At 38.8% G+C, this 14,095-nt stretch overlaps 1 protein-coding gene across 1 annotated transcript in view; it reads left to right on the forward strand.

Annotated features, from left to right (window-relative positions):
* Nucleotides 1–14,095, forward strand: part of PPA2 (inorganic pyrophosphatase 2) — a 34,140-nt gene that overhangs the window by 2,704 nt on the left and 17,341 nt on the right. The window contains exons 3-6 of the mRNA XM_065062815.1: nucleotides 862–906; nucleotides 9,814–9,867; nucleotides 11,801–11,920; nucleotides 13,599–13,685. Coding sequence (XP_064918887.1) covers nucleotides 862–906; nucleotides 9,814–9,867; nucleotides 11,801–11,920; nucleotides 13,599–13,685 — 306 coding nt within the window. The remainder of the gene's footprint in view (nucleotides 1–861; nucleotides 907–9,813; nucleotides 9,868–11,800; nucleotides 11,921–13,598; nucleotides 13,686–14,095) is intronic.

The raw sequence follows: 14,095 nt of genomic DNA on the forward strand, positions 1-14,095 counted from the left end.
TGAACTAATGAACCAATCTCCTGAATTATTTAAAATGGGAGATTAAAAATATGCACAAAACCTTTTTGTTCAGCAGACCCTAAGCATGTTAGTCAATGGAAGAAGTAAGTCTCTTTCGGAGAGTCATTACTGTTCAGCGGGTGCTATTGCTGGAAAAGCAATGGGTATTTTCATCACATGTTCCCTGGGGCATTGTTGTCCTTGCATCTAGAGTCTGAGGTTTGGAGGGGTGGATAATAGTCTGTGATTTTTCTGTAGATCAAAATGTAGTACAGTGATGTCTGATTGATGTGGAGAGGATTTCATTTTGGTGTGTGAGCAAAGAAAGAGCATTCCAGAGGACGTAAGCGCCTGAGCGGGCAGCAGGAAAGGGAGTAATTGTGAAGGTCTCTGTTAATTTTGCCTTCTTTGCAAGAGGAAGACATAAGGGGTTGTGTGTTATATTCTTTCCCTCCTCTAGTCTATCTATGTGGGCTTTATTTTATGATGGATAACTCCAGCCTTATTTTCTATAATGATTTTATTTATATTGTTTTTTATCTTTTTCAACCAAGCAGAAGGACGACTGTGTTTTTAATCAGTTCAGGACAGGCCTAAATTGCTGCTTACATTTTTTAGTACCTGGGAGAAAGTGGATGTGTCCTTGTACATTTTCATCTTCGTGTGTTAACATCTGGATGGTTATAATTTCACAATGAAACAGAACTGAGTACTTAGTTTTAAAAGTTATACTTTAGGCTTTTATGCTCACAAAGGGATGTTTCAATTGCATTGAAAACTACTGTTGTCTATATTTATGTGAATACTGTATTGCTCTCTAGTGTTCTTTATAAAATTCTTTACTTCTCTCTTTCCCTATAGGATAAAGAGATTCCTGCAAAGAGGTCAAAGACTATTGGAACTGAGGTATTACTAAGCTTTTTGTTCTTTTTTTTTTTTTTTTAATTTTAACTATTCCCTATATTTCATTTCCAACGTCACTTTGCTATTCTGCAAAGTGAACTTGCTCTCACTGAATATAGTTGACATATCTTCAAATGCAAGTCTTTTAGGAGGAGAAGGCTTAAAGGGATTTAATATTCTCTTCTTTGAATGAGCCAGAAGCGTCAGCATTCTTTTATTCATCAAGATGTTCTCAAAGGCAAACACTTTTATACCACTCTTTGAAAGGTTCATTATGACTGTTGCAGTGTAGATATGTTATCATTTTGCTGTTGCATTCAGAAACATTTGCAATAAAACCTCCATTAATGAAATATTCGTTATGCTCTGACTGTGGGCAATCTTTGGTATATATACAAAACTTCAGAAATCTCAAGTATGTTGAGGCAAAAATCAGACTGAGACTTTTTGAACTGAGGATGTGCTGTTTTCTATACTCATCTGGGAAGCCCAAAGAGAGAAAAATCACATCTGCACAGTCCAGCATTAACCAGCACTGAAGCTAAGCCTAACAGAAGTCAAACAACGGAAGGTCTGCTCAGACTTTTTCTGTGAAACAAGATTTGTTTATGCAAGTGTCTTTTCCCAAAATGTAGCATTTTTGTGGTGCTTTCCCTGGCACAGGAGTATGTAGAACTTAGTAGAGGAAAGTAAAAGTAAAGAAAATGAAACTATGCTTTAAGGCCATGGTGTGTTGTGTGGGCATGTGTCCCCATCTTTGACTTCTCTTACCTGTTTGGCCAGTCATATTGCAAAACTGTTACTACCCGTCTGATGTGGAAGAACTGTCCTAACTGTCTTGAGTTCTCATAGTTCTGCAACTAGTGCATGGTACACTGATTTTTATACTGTGCAACAGTCCCCACGCAGTCCTGCACTATGTATTTCCTCTCTCTTTGCTCTGTGATTCATTCAGCCTACATTGCCTAGGTAACACTTGTTAGATTTCCTGTTGCTTGATGCCCATTTAAATACTACCTAGTAGATGCAGAGTTGTGTCTGAAAGATGAATTGTTGAGGATAAAGAGTATGTGCCGGTAGCCTTTATCAAAAATCATTGACGTGCAACATTGCCCCTCATCACAAGAAGGACACTGAGGTGCTGGAGAGAGTGCAGAGGAGGCAACAAAGCTGGTGAGGGGCCTGGAGCACAAGTGTGATGAGGAGCGGCTGAGGGAGCTGGGGCTGTTCAGCCTGAGAACAGGAGCTGAGGGGAGACCTGATCGCTGTCTGCAACTGCCTGAAAGGAGGTTGGAGGGGGTTGGTCTCTTCTCCCAGGTGACAAGTGATGGGACCAGAGGAAATGGCCTCAAGTTGCACCAGATGAGGTTTAGATTGGATATTAGTAAAAATTCTTCATGAAAAGGGTTGTCAGGTGTTAGAACAGGCTGCCCATGGAAGTGGTAGAGTCACCATCTCTGGAGGTGTTTAAAAGGTGTTTAGATGAGGTTCTTAGGGACATGGTTTAGTGCTAGAGTTAGGTTAGGTGGGACTCGATGATCCTGAGCGTCTGTTCCAACCGAAATGATTCTCTGGTTCTATGAATTCTTAATTACTGCTCTTGCTGGAAGTCAGGTATTCTGTTTCTTACCTGCTTATGAATACTGTGACAAAACCTGCTGGGTACGAAGATGCAAAGTCTTATTTTATTCAGTGTCTAAAACTGTTCAAAACTGCATTTGTCTGTGTAGTGGGAAGCATGTTATTTTGTTGAAAACCATGTTTCTAGTATTCTTTTTGTGATCTCTGGATGAGGCTATGGAGCAGGGGGCAAAAATGCCAGTGACACTGAGCAGCTCTTGCTTCCTGGGCCAGTGCAGACTGCAGACGTGCTTCACATAACTCCTGCTATGAGCGACCTCTGGACTGTGGTTTAATAGAACTACAGAAAATGAGCAAGGGCAAATGTACATTCCAGTTTTCATGGACTTCTGATACAAACAAATGTGCAGGCTATAGGCTTTCCAAACGTGCTTGGTCTTTACTTAGATAGTGAAATGTGAGAACACAAATCGTTCAGAAAACCCTTTTTCATCATAATTTTTGGGACTCAGGGAGAAGAAAAATAATAGAGGGATCTTTGGATTCAGGAAAGCAGTTTCTTCTTATACTGGGCTCTTCAGCAGCTCTCCTTACCTGGGCCTGGTGGAAACACATCCCTGTGTGCTTGTATGTAGAGAGAGCCTATCTTAAGGGATAAAGGGAAAACGAGGAATTTAATGCCACCTACTGATTTCTGAAGACCTTTGAAGCACTGTACTCCTTACTCTTGTCTAGGGATGCAAAGGCTATTTCTGATACCTGGTGTTCAGTTGGTACTTGCACTGAATTCGGTCAGAATTCAAATGTGATAGTGCCTCTTGCCCTGGACACACAGTGGCATCTTCAAAACTTGTTCCTTTAGGGTGACAATTACTTGTTACTCTCAACAAGGGCAAGGCCTCTTAAGCATGCATGCTAAATTACTCTGAACTGGTGTTTATCAGATAGCAGTCTAGCTATGGAAGATGAAGATAATTCTGCATGAGTTTCCTCAGTCTGTCTGATTTGTTTTAAATTGTTCTTGGCATTCCTGATACCAGGAAAGAAGGTCTCAAGGTAGAGGGGTTTCAGCTTTCAAAATTCATGGGATAAGGGAGTGCACATGGTACAAGTCTCTGTTAGCTGTTTTGCAGTCTCCGCTTGTAGTTCTAAGGCAAACACTGGGGTGTTTCTGTATGAACTGTTCTCAGTACTGCAGCCATTTCTTGCACTGTGTTAGACTTTCCCAGGTCTCAATTAACTTTAGGTTTGCAGCCACTGTTGACAGCTGATCTTTTTGATTTAGCACATATTTTTTGGCCATTTGAAGACTAGAGAGAAGGTACTTTGAGGGAGAAACTATGCTGAAAGAAACCATATTCAGCTTCATTCTCAAAATTATTACCAGCTTGCAATCTGAACCTCTGCTTCGTCTTAAGCATTGCAAGCACTCAGAAGCCACTCGTGCCCAAGTAAATCTTTGTGAAAGGTGTGAAGAGTTTCACATCTCTGTCTGGAAGAATGGATGTTCCCACTGTGGTTACAGTCAAAACTGTCAGAGGCTGATTATTGAATATGGTCTTCCATGTCTAGCTGGAAGAAAGTTTGCAGAGGTCGTAGTTTTCTATTCAAGACAAATGTGACATGTTGTTTCCCTGGTATAGTGAAAGGGTTTCTAATCTGCTTGTCATTGTATGTCTTTGGTAAAGTATTCACATGTCATCTCATTCAGAGCACCCAGGTGTTCTTGAATACAAAGTTTTATTTCAAATGTTGGCCTTGGTTAAGGAAGCTGTCCAAGCATGTAGAGATTATAGTCCTCTAACTAGCAGACACCCACAAGCGCATTTGAAAAAAAATACAAAGAAACAAGACGAGTTTTGTTTTGTTGCATCCTGTGGGTTGCGCAGTGTTGGAGTGCCCTTGTGGACTTGAGTTGAATCGCTTTTATCAGGAAAAAATTTCTGATAAAGTAAATAGTTAGGTGAGATATAAGCGGTCATCAGAGTGATTGTGTCATCTGAATAGGTGATCTGATAGATGGCCACGTGCTTGTAAGCATTCAAAACTGGTGTCAGAGTTATGATAAAGTCAGTACGTTTCATAAGAAAGGGAAAGCTGTCGTCATTTCCAATGCAGTACAGGTGCAAACTTTGTACTTTGTATTGTGTGTACTACCTGCAGCCTCTATAACCTTCTTTGGTCACATTTGACCTTTTTTTGGTATATGTAACATGGGCTGTAGTGTGTCCATTATGTACGTTCAAGGTTTTGTGTGTTCCAAATTTTAGATGATCAGTGAAGTTTTCATCCTGATGCTTGAACTTGACCAGAAGTAATTGTCACTCAATGGTCCAGTTAGAATCTACTCGAGTAGAGTTGGTTTACTGAGAGAAAGTTCTGTCAGTGATTTCGTCAAGCTTAACTTCAACTAAATGGTTCATGGAACTTGAGAAAGTCAGTGTTTTGTTTTCATTCATGTCATGATTGTACACTGAGTAGTTTTGCAGGTGAATTTGTCCTGTAATTACTTTATCAGAGAATACACCTGACATCACCTCCGGGGTGCCTGTGGGTAAAAACTTACACAGTATTCGTGATTCCCTTTTCACTATAACATGGGGGAAGCACATTATGAAGAGGCTGCAGGCACTTTGCATTTATGCTGGGTCCTACATTCCTTTTTTTTTTGCTATGTGGCATGTTAATTTATACTGGAAAAGTTCCATTGACTTCTTATTTAGATACAGTATATTTGATCTCCAGATGTCGCTAGCATCTGGTTTGTTGTTTTCATTGGGAAATGCCTTATAGCAAGTGTTACATTGGGAATGCTTGTAACATGAGTACTCATTTTATAAGCAGGACCCTCTGCATTTATTTCTGAGTATATTTCATGACAGTACTTATTTTCCTTCTGTCTTTTTTCTTTTTTTTTTTTTTCCTTTTCCTTTTAAACATCATCCTTTGTTCACACTGCTGCTGGACTGCAGATCATCTGGTTTGTTCCCGTTAGTCCTCAGGTGCATGCTGCCATGTTTAGTTGATGGCTGATGAGAATCCCTGCAAGATTGCAAATGAGCAGACAGAAAAGAAATGGAAATGATAAATGCTTTTTCTTCTATCTGTGTAGTGAGCTCAGAGCTTCTCTGTGAAATGCTCAGCAGCCCCCAAATGCTGTCTCTAATGCTTTCAGATTTTTAAGCATTCTACTATAAAAATGATTCAAGTAATTGTAAGCTTTAGCATATCTCTTCTCCTGGTCATGCAAGGGTGATGGCAAATGCCAGTCAGGCCTTAAAAAGTGGTGATGTTTGTCATTTTATGAAATTGTACTGAGTTTCTGTTCCTCTCTTATATCTCTCTTGTTTTGTCGCTTTCCTTGCTCTGCAAAGGAAATTAGCTTCAAATTAGCTGAACCTTTGGAGTTGAGCATTAAGTGTTGCAACCTTTGGGCAAATGGTGCCTGTTCAAAATCCCTCCCCTCAAATGCACCGGCTAAGGAACTTGGGAAGACTGGGAAAGGAAATAGTTGAACAAGAAAGGGAAAGTTAGGTAAGGAAGAATTGTTTCTGAGAAGTGTGTATGGGAGGAAGGTTGTAAAAATAGTGTCAGAAATGTACATACTTTATTTTTTTTCCTGTGATATTCAGGTTTGTAATAACAAACCCTGATCAAAATGGAGTTATCCTCTATAAGAATCCGTACAGCCAGAGCTAGCAGTTATTTTTATCCGTCGCTCTCAGTGGAGACAGTGCTGACTCAGAGTTTACCTGGGCACAACAGTCTATATTTTCCTTGTTTTGATATTAGCACTTGCGTATGAATACGTTGAAGTGTATTTGTATATCTTTTTACCTTCCTGTGTTTTTTCTTATTTCACAAAACAAAAACTGGTCCTGTTCTCTGTGTGAAGAAGAGGTGGTTTTGCTTGTCTCAGCAAAATGATATCATGATACATGAAAAATTATGTTCAACTGAAATGGAATGCAATCAGTTGCCAAGCAGTGTTAAAGAAAACACCCCAATTAAGCAAACACTTACTAATATCTTACATGAGTTCCCATGTAATGCGTAGTTCTTAGGAAATAAAGGGTATCATTTAGACATATTGTTTGTCCCTTCTGATGTAATTTTCTGCTGATTTTCATATTTGATTTTAGGAATTAGGGAATTCACTTCTTCTGTGTTGGGCAAGTGGATTTTTCTTTTTCCATCACTTCTTCAAGGTATAATAGAACATAAGTACAAATGTCTGTCTTGTGTTCACATTCACCCAAAGTCAGACAAGCTGTAATACCATGAGTTGAAAGTCCTTCTGGCCTCTGTCAGGTCACTTCGCCTAGCATATGAATTCTGTCCCTTTTTCTGAATTTAGGAGACATTTTCCTCCTCTTTTCTTGCATGAATCAGGAGCCTGTTCTGAAGGAACCATCAGCAGAGTTGGTGTGAGACTGGCGTATAGGAACCGCTCCATCTGCCCCGGTATAGAGTCTGTATTAGGTCCTTGTGGGGTTGGATTAAATTTGGACTGCAGCATGCAGCAATGTCATAGGCAAACCAGTTGACTGCTGTCATACTAAGGCAGTTAAATGGTAAAATTTCCAAAGCAGTAGTTTTTGTTTCATGAGAGATCTTTTTTTTTCTTTTTCTGTCACCGGAAGGTATGTCAAAGGCCTGTTGGAACAGTCTCACCATTGCTTGAGGGGGTAGAATTGCTCACTTGGGGGTTTGGTGAGGTGGAATTTTTTGCTTTACTGATTCAAAATAAAGATAAAAACATCAATCACCAGATGAATTCACCATCCAAAATTAATCAATGAATGGTATATGCAGATGGTAATTAATGTGTGAAGACAGGTGGTGTCTGACACGTGCATTTCTGCTTGCAGCTGAGGCAGGGACAGTTTTGCAGCAAGGGATGGGGGAGAACATCCAATTGGTCAAAAGAAATAGGTGATTGGTCTGGGAAAATAAGAGTGATGGAAAAGTTCCTGGATGATATTTAGGCAAGGAGGGAAACATATAGGAAAGAGGAGGGAAAAACCCTAGAAAAGCAGAGGAATATACTACTCTCTATCTGTCAATCTATCTAGTATGTGCTCTCCTTTCCACCCCAGTGAATGCTGTGTCATCACTGTGAAAATGCAATTGCCCTATAAATAAAACTTTTTATTTTTAAATGGAAGCACTACATGAAGTTATTAATCTCTTTTAAATGCTGGTGGCAGCTTAGCATTAGAGTACTTTCGGGGATTTTTTTGCATACAAATTAACCTGTCCAGCTGTCACACTTAAGACTCTTGACAATTCGCATTTGATTGATACCACAAATTATGAAGGGCTGCTCTTAGAGCCGAGTTAAATCCAAGTGATTTTTTTATTGTTTTTGAGAGCAGCATTGTATTAATTTCATTCCTGTTGTTGTCCAGCCCTGAGAGTTGTTTTAATGAAGACCTGGAATAACTTTTGACCAATTTAAAGTCAAACCCAAGATTTACAGTCTACTGGAGCCATTATATTAGACATGGTCAGGAAAATGTACAGTGGCATCTAAACAACAAAAATACAGGATTTTTCTGGAGGGGAAGATACTGTGTATAACTCCAGGAGTTGTTTGTAAGTTTTCTGCTTGTAGCTACCAGTCAGAACATTTCTTTGACCTGCTTGGCAGTTCCCTAAGAGTTTCTTGTCAGCCGTGGCTTTCATGCTGTGCATTTTTTTCCATGTGTTACTCAGATGGATGTGCAGGCTTTATTTGGCTCGCTCCCAGCCCTTCCCTTACCTGCTGCTGCATGCATGTTGCTTTGTTCTGTCTGCTTCCTTAGTGTTGACATCTCTGTTTCAACCGTTCTTATATCCATAAGGTGTACTTTATGAAACCGATCTGAAGCACTTCCCCCTCCCCCTTTTTTCCCCTTTTTTTTTTTTTTCTTGTTTTATTTGGTTATGACCTGATTGGGAAGAGTGATTCCATCTGACATGCCACTGATTGCAGTATGCAAACAGTATTTATGGATGGCAAATTTAATTTAAAGTTACTGGGAATTTGCTGTCAGGATTACATGGCTTGTGATCTCATGGGAGAAACGCTGAGTGACAGTTGTGATTTTTCCTTTGCTTTCTTGCCTTCCATGTTCCAGGTTTCTTTTGGAGGAGGTGATCATAGAACCATTTGAATTACTTTAATCAGATTGTGGCATTGACCCTGGTAATGGTATTTACTTGTTGCAGCTGCAGAATACAAGGAGCAAAAATACAAATATTTGAGAGTCTGCTGGAGCCTTAATTGCAGTGTAGATAAAGGCTCAGTGCAAGTCTTCAGTTCCTTCAGCTTTGTATTTTTTTCCTGTAAACTTCTATAAAACCATATTTTGTTTTTCCTGAATTGTTGTGTTTTTTAACCCCAGTGCAAGTTTTCTTTGCCTGTGAAGATATGTCTCAGACAATGTGATATTTTGGGGTTATTTTAGTAATCTAGGAGAAAATAGGTTGTAGGCATCACTGGGTGGTTTGTTCAAATTACCCATTTGGATTAATACTCTGATCCTTGCTAGTGCTTAACTTTTGACAGCTTCAGAAGAAGAAACAATACGACAGTGACATAGAGTTTTTCTCTTCGGAAAATGTCGCTTTAACCTCCTCAGTAAGAAGGGCATAATTAACATTTTTTTTTTTTCTTCTAAAAGCATGAAAGCTCATGTTTTAGGTTTATTCCCACCCTCTTCTTAAAACAACTTTCACTTTGTTTCTGTTAGGAAGAAGACTAACACAAACATGAGGTGTCTGTGCCCATGTCCTTCCTCTGCCATCAACTGTGGATTCATTTTGCCTCACTTCAGCCAGATTTGACTGAGAATCAGAACTGTCAGTGGTGGTTACACTTAAAAAGATGAATGAGGCAAAAGTGGAGGGCCTGAAAAAAAATCAATCTTAAGGGGAAAAAATGAAAGATTTTCCTTTTCAGTGTTTGAGGGAAGCTGACTCTGTTCTGTAGAAACATCCAGTCTTCTTTGAGGAGTAGACTGAACCACTGCCTTGTGGCAAACCATTCCATGGCCTTTCTGAATATTTTTGAAGACTAATATTGATACACGAATGAAAAACATCATGTAGATTTCCATTACTTGTAGTTGTTCATATTTTCAAAGGTGTGTGGTGGGGGAAGGATGAACCAAGGAGATTGAATATTGTTGTGTAGAAGTAAGTGAATTTTACTTAAGGTAAAAGCAACTGGAAGAGAGATGTGATGTTGCTGCTGAATGTGCAGGAGAGAATTTGTCTTACTGTAAAATACTAATTGCCAAGTAGATTTTATTTTCACTTCTGCCTTTTGTTTGTTTGGTTTAGGTCCTGCTTAATATGATTGTAGAAGTGCCTCGTTGGACGAATGCAAAAATGGAGGTAATGAAGAAAACTACCTTGATTATATAGGTATTTATGAAAGTTTCGACAATGCAGTGGCTTCCAATAGTCAGAGTTCAATCAGAGTGTGGATTTCTCTTTACACATGAAATTTACCTGTTAAAAAATTAACGCGAAGTTGTGCGTACAGACACTTTCCTCGTGGTTACAAAGTGTGGAGGTTCTAATTTAGTTTCTCTTCTGCAGATGGGCACTGCTTCTTGACAGCCCTTTGTCTGCAGAGTGCAGCACACCTGCAGCAGAGTCCCAGAGCACTGGCCTGCAGGACATTGTCCAACATTAGGTTTACTCTTGCTTGTTCATACAGCATTGCACTCCGAACAATTCCTCTTGTTTCTGATGTATAGTGTGCTGACAAATGGAGTTTCAAATGAAAAAGCATTTCCTTGTGACAAAAAAAAATACCTGGGGACCTCACTGATTGGAAGTATCTACTCCTGCAGGGAGATATTTTAAAAATAGAGCCTAGTGAGTTGTTCCTCTGCAGTTACGATATTGGAGCTGGGTAATGCTTCATCTGTAGCATTCATGAAGCAACAGATCTCACCAGGATATGTCTGATCTTACTGAACATTTGTATTAATTTTAGGCATGCTTCCTGGGTACTTTTAAGGAAGTTTGCGGTTGAGCTGTTAAGTATTTTGATTATTAAAAATAACACTGAAGAACCTTCCCAGCCTGTTATTTTAGAATTTTGTTTTCTCCATTCCATGATGTTGGAAAATCATTTGAACTGTGTTTACCACCACAGTTGTTATTCTGCAAGCAGGGTTACATTGGATATTTACCTTGTATTTTAAGATGATGATTGTTTTGTGGAAACTGAGTTCTCTTTTGCAGAGTTTCCCTTTGACAACACTATTTGAGCTCTTTGTGTAAAGGTCAGATTGCTCTTCCTCCTCTCGGCACATTATGTCAAGCGTAGGGAAGTTTGCTGTCCTGTTAGGTTCAGAAATCAGTGGGTTTAGATTTTCCTGGCTTGATAGAGCCAGATGTAGTTCTCTAATCTATAACTTTTAAAATACTTGAAACTTCCTGAATTAATCATTACAGCAGTTGTCTTGCCTCCTGTTGTGTCCTGGCAGTCCTTCAGTCCAGACTGTGGTAAGATGCTAATACCAGGTCTTCTCGGCATCTCCGCTGAGATTCCCTGTAGGAAATTAAACCTTGCCTTAGGATTAATGTTTCCCACAGTTACACCTCCAGTGGTCAGATCTCCTGCTCATCAGTTGTTTGTATTTCTTTTGTTCTTCCCTTGATTTTACTGAAGGTGGTTTTTATGAGACTTTTGTCTGCTGTTGTCAGTTACTCATCTTCATCTTGGTTTACATCAAGAAAAAGCATTGCTGAGCTCCATTTCTGTCAAAGTCCCAGGTGGCATATTTGAGGTCTTCACTGTTAAATTATGACCAGAAACAGGTAGAATCAAGTGTGAAACCGGAAACTTGAGAACCTCTGTCTCAGCTCTTGGGGAGAGTTTATGCAGTAGGAGAGCAACAAACTGGGGGTGAGAAGATGAAACATTTTACCTGTTGCTGTCAAAGTCCCCATTGTCAGAAGAAATTGTGCTGCCTATTTGTATGCCTGTTGAACTTTTACTATAAAGTGCAAGAGCTTCCAACTTAAGTTCCTTTCAATATTTATGTTTGACCATGACAACCTGCTTATAAATTTATGACTTTCTCTTCTAGATTCATTTTTTCCTTGCGTACTTCAGATTATTTAAAACCTTAATAAACTGCTTTTTGAACATGACCCTTGAGATTTTGAGTGGGGCCATCATACTTTTAATACTTCTCAAACAACAAGCACATGCTCCCAGATGGATCTTTCTAACTGGTTGGGTACAGAATGAATTGCTTTCTGTTTTACCATTCTCTTTTGGTCTCTTTCTTTTTCATGATCTGCTTAGATTGCCACTGAGGAGCCATTGAATCCCATTAAACAAGATATAAAGAAAGGCAAGCTTCGATATGTGGCAAATATCTTTCCTCACAAGGGTTATATATGGAATTATGGTGCCCTCCCACAGGTAACGTTTTTGTTATAATGGTGAAAGTTTTCTGTCTTCTGTGTAAATTGCCTTGTAAATCTTGGGTACTGCCTGAATGCAAATCAGTTGCAAGAGGGATGTTTCTCTTTAATACATTTGTAAATTAGGATTTTTTTATGTTGAGTTTTATTGTGTCCATAAATTTTGATCAGAATTTGGGTGTGGGCATAAATACGTGCTGTGTTTCAGCAAAGAGTTAAATGATCAAGAAATCTTGAATCTTTCGTCTGTATCTCTGTACTGTATTGACAGAACTAAGCTGTCATGGCCTGCCATTCAAGAACACTTTGTTAAGTAGCACTTTTCTGCTTAAACAAGGCATTTAAAAAAAAAAGAATTTAGTATTTTTATGTATTGCAGCATAAATTTTAATTGGGATTTCTTAATATCTTTAACAGAGCAACACAAGTGCTGTTCTTTTTTAGATTAAACCTCAACTGCCTTAGTTAACTTTTCTCTGAACTGAGACTTTACTGATTATGATGTTCAAAATTTCGAGCCTTGAAAAAGCTCAACTAATGGCTGAAACTTTAAGTGTAAGGGAAAGTTTTAAACTGTTTTAATTTCTGTGAGTAACACATTGAACTTAAATTAGTACTGAAGAACATGATGGACCTTGAAAAGAGTAATTTATTTTCTGTACACTTAACTGCATAAGCAATGAAAGTTTACTTCTGAAAATTTGCTGATGTATTTAATTCCTGAAGAGGAGATACCAGGCAGGTGCTGGAGTGTAGCAATGAAGTTCTTATTCAGTCAGCAGTCTCAGTAGACAAAGTTTCTGAGGATGTATAGTTGGGAACCAGCAATTCCATCTAATGTTTCGAAATTCATATGTGCCTTAGTGCAAAACCAAAATTAAACATTGGAATATTTTCCTGCACGGAGTGCATTATTTTGGACTGATGACACTTCCCTCAGGAGAAATGTTCAGCTCCCTTTGTTACCTTGTGACTCAGACAGGGCTGGAGATAATTGTAATTTTTATTTTCTGTGATGACTTTAAAATAGCGGTTGTATTATTACACCGCCAGTTGTTGAAGTCTAGGTGATCCTGCAGATTTATACTAGTAGGTGTAACAAACAAAATCCAATTCAGTGTCTCCATTATCACAAGAGGACTTTTTGCCTTTTAGTATCAGTCAAGTTCTCAAGAACAAGTTTGAGGTGGAGGTTTGGCCATGGGCAAAAGGAGTTGACAATGTAGATCCTTGTAAAAAAAGTTTTCTAATACCTTTTCAACAAAATTTCTTTGGACTCAAAATTGTGACCAGGAAAATTTCTCAACTTGTAATGAGTTACTTATTCCTAACCAGTAAGAGACAAAACAAGTACTGGTCTAGTAATTAAGGTAGTATAACTTGGCTATGATTTGTTGCTTGTACAGAGCTCGGAGCAGGGATTTGAACTTGCCTCCTGGAGAAGCCACTTTGATTTTAAACTGTTGGCTGTTCTTGGGAATGTACATGTCTCAAAATACAAAGAAATATTTCATACCTCAGTGTCAATCCATTGGCTGTTTGTTTGTTTTTTCTTTTCCCATTGAGCAAGCTTGTTCTCAGAAAGCTGATGCTTTTATTTGTGTTTTAATAATTTAGGTTTGACAAATTGTAATTGCAGATCAGCTGGTAAATGATAATTCTTTCTTATTTGACAGACCTGGGAAGATCCAAACCATACAGACAATGTTACGGGATGTTGTGGAGATAACGATCCTATCGATGTTTGTGAAATAGGTTCAAAGGTTTGTCTTTATCAGGATTAATTTAATTTATCAAGGCTAATTTAACAATCTGGTAACAACTCTTGAAAGAGAAGGGCAGATGGAAAACAAGAAAAGATGGTAATAGTCTCGGGGAATGACAAACGTATGAATAGAGGATCTGGGGAGGGAACAGGTAAAGAAATGGTAGATTTTTGAAAAGGAGAGAAAAAAAGCAAGATTGGGTAAAGCCTGTGTACTACATAAAAGGGAAAATAAGAGAACACCATCCTGTTAGCAGTACTGGAGCTAGGAGGAGGTTTCTGAAATATGGCCGCATCGTGCACATAAAATTACAAGGTTAGATCCACTAAGGAGGTGGGTTTGCATTTTCTCCTGGGTGCAAACAGAAGTCGATTCGTCTTCTCTAGAGGAGAATACACGAACCTGTT

Source organism: Columba livia, chromosome 4, assembly GCF_036013475.1.
Source record: "Columba livia isolate bColLiv1 breed racing homer chromosome 4, bColLiv1.pat.W.v2, whole genome shotgun sequence".
In the NCBI taxonomy this organism is placed as follows: domain Eukaryota; kingdom Metazoa; phylum Chordata; class Aves; order Columbiformes; family Columbidae; genus Columba; species Columba livia.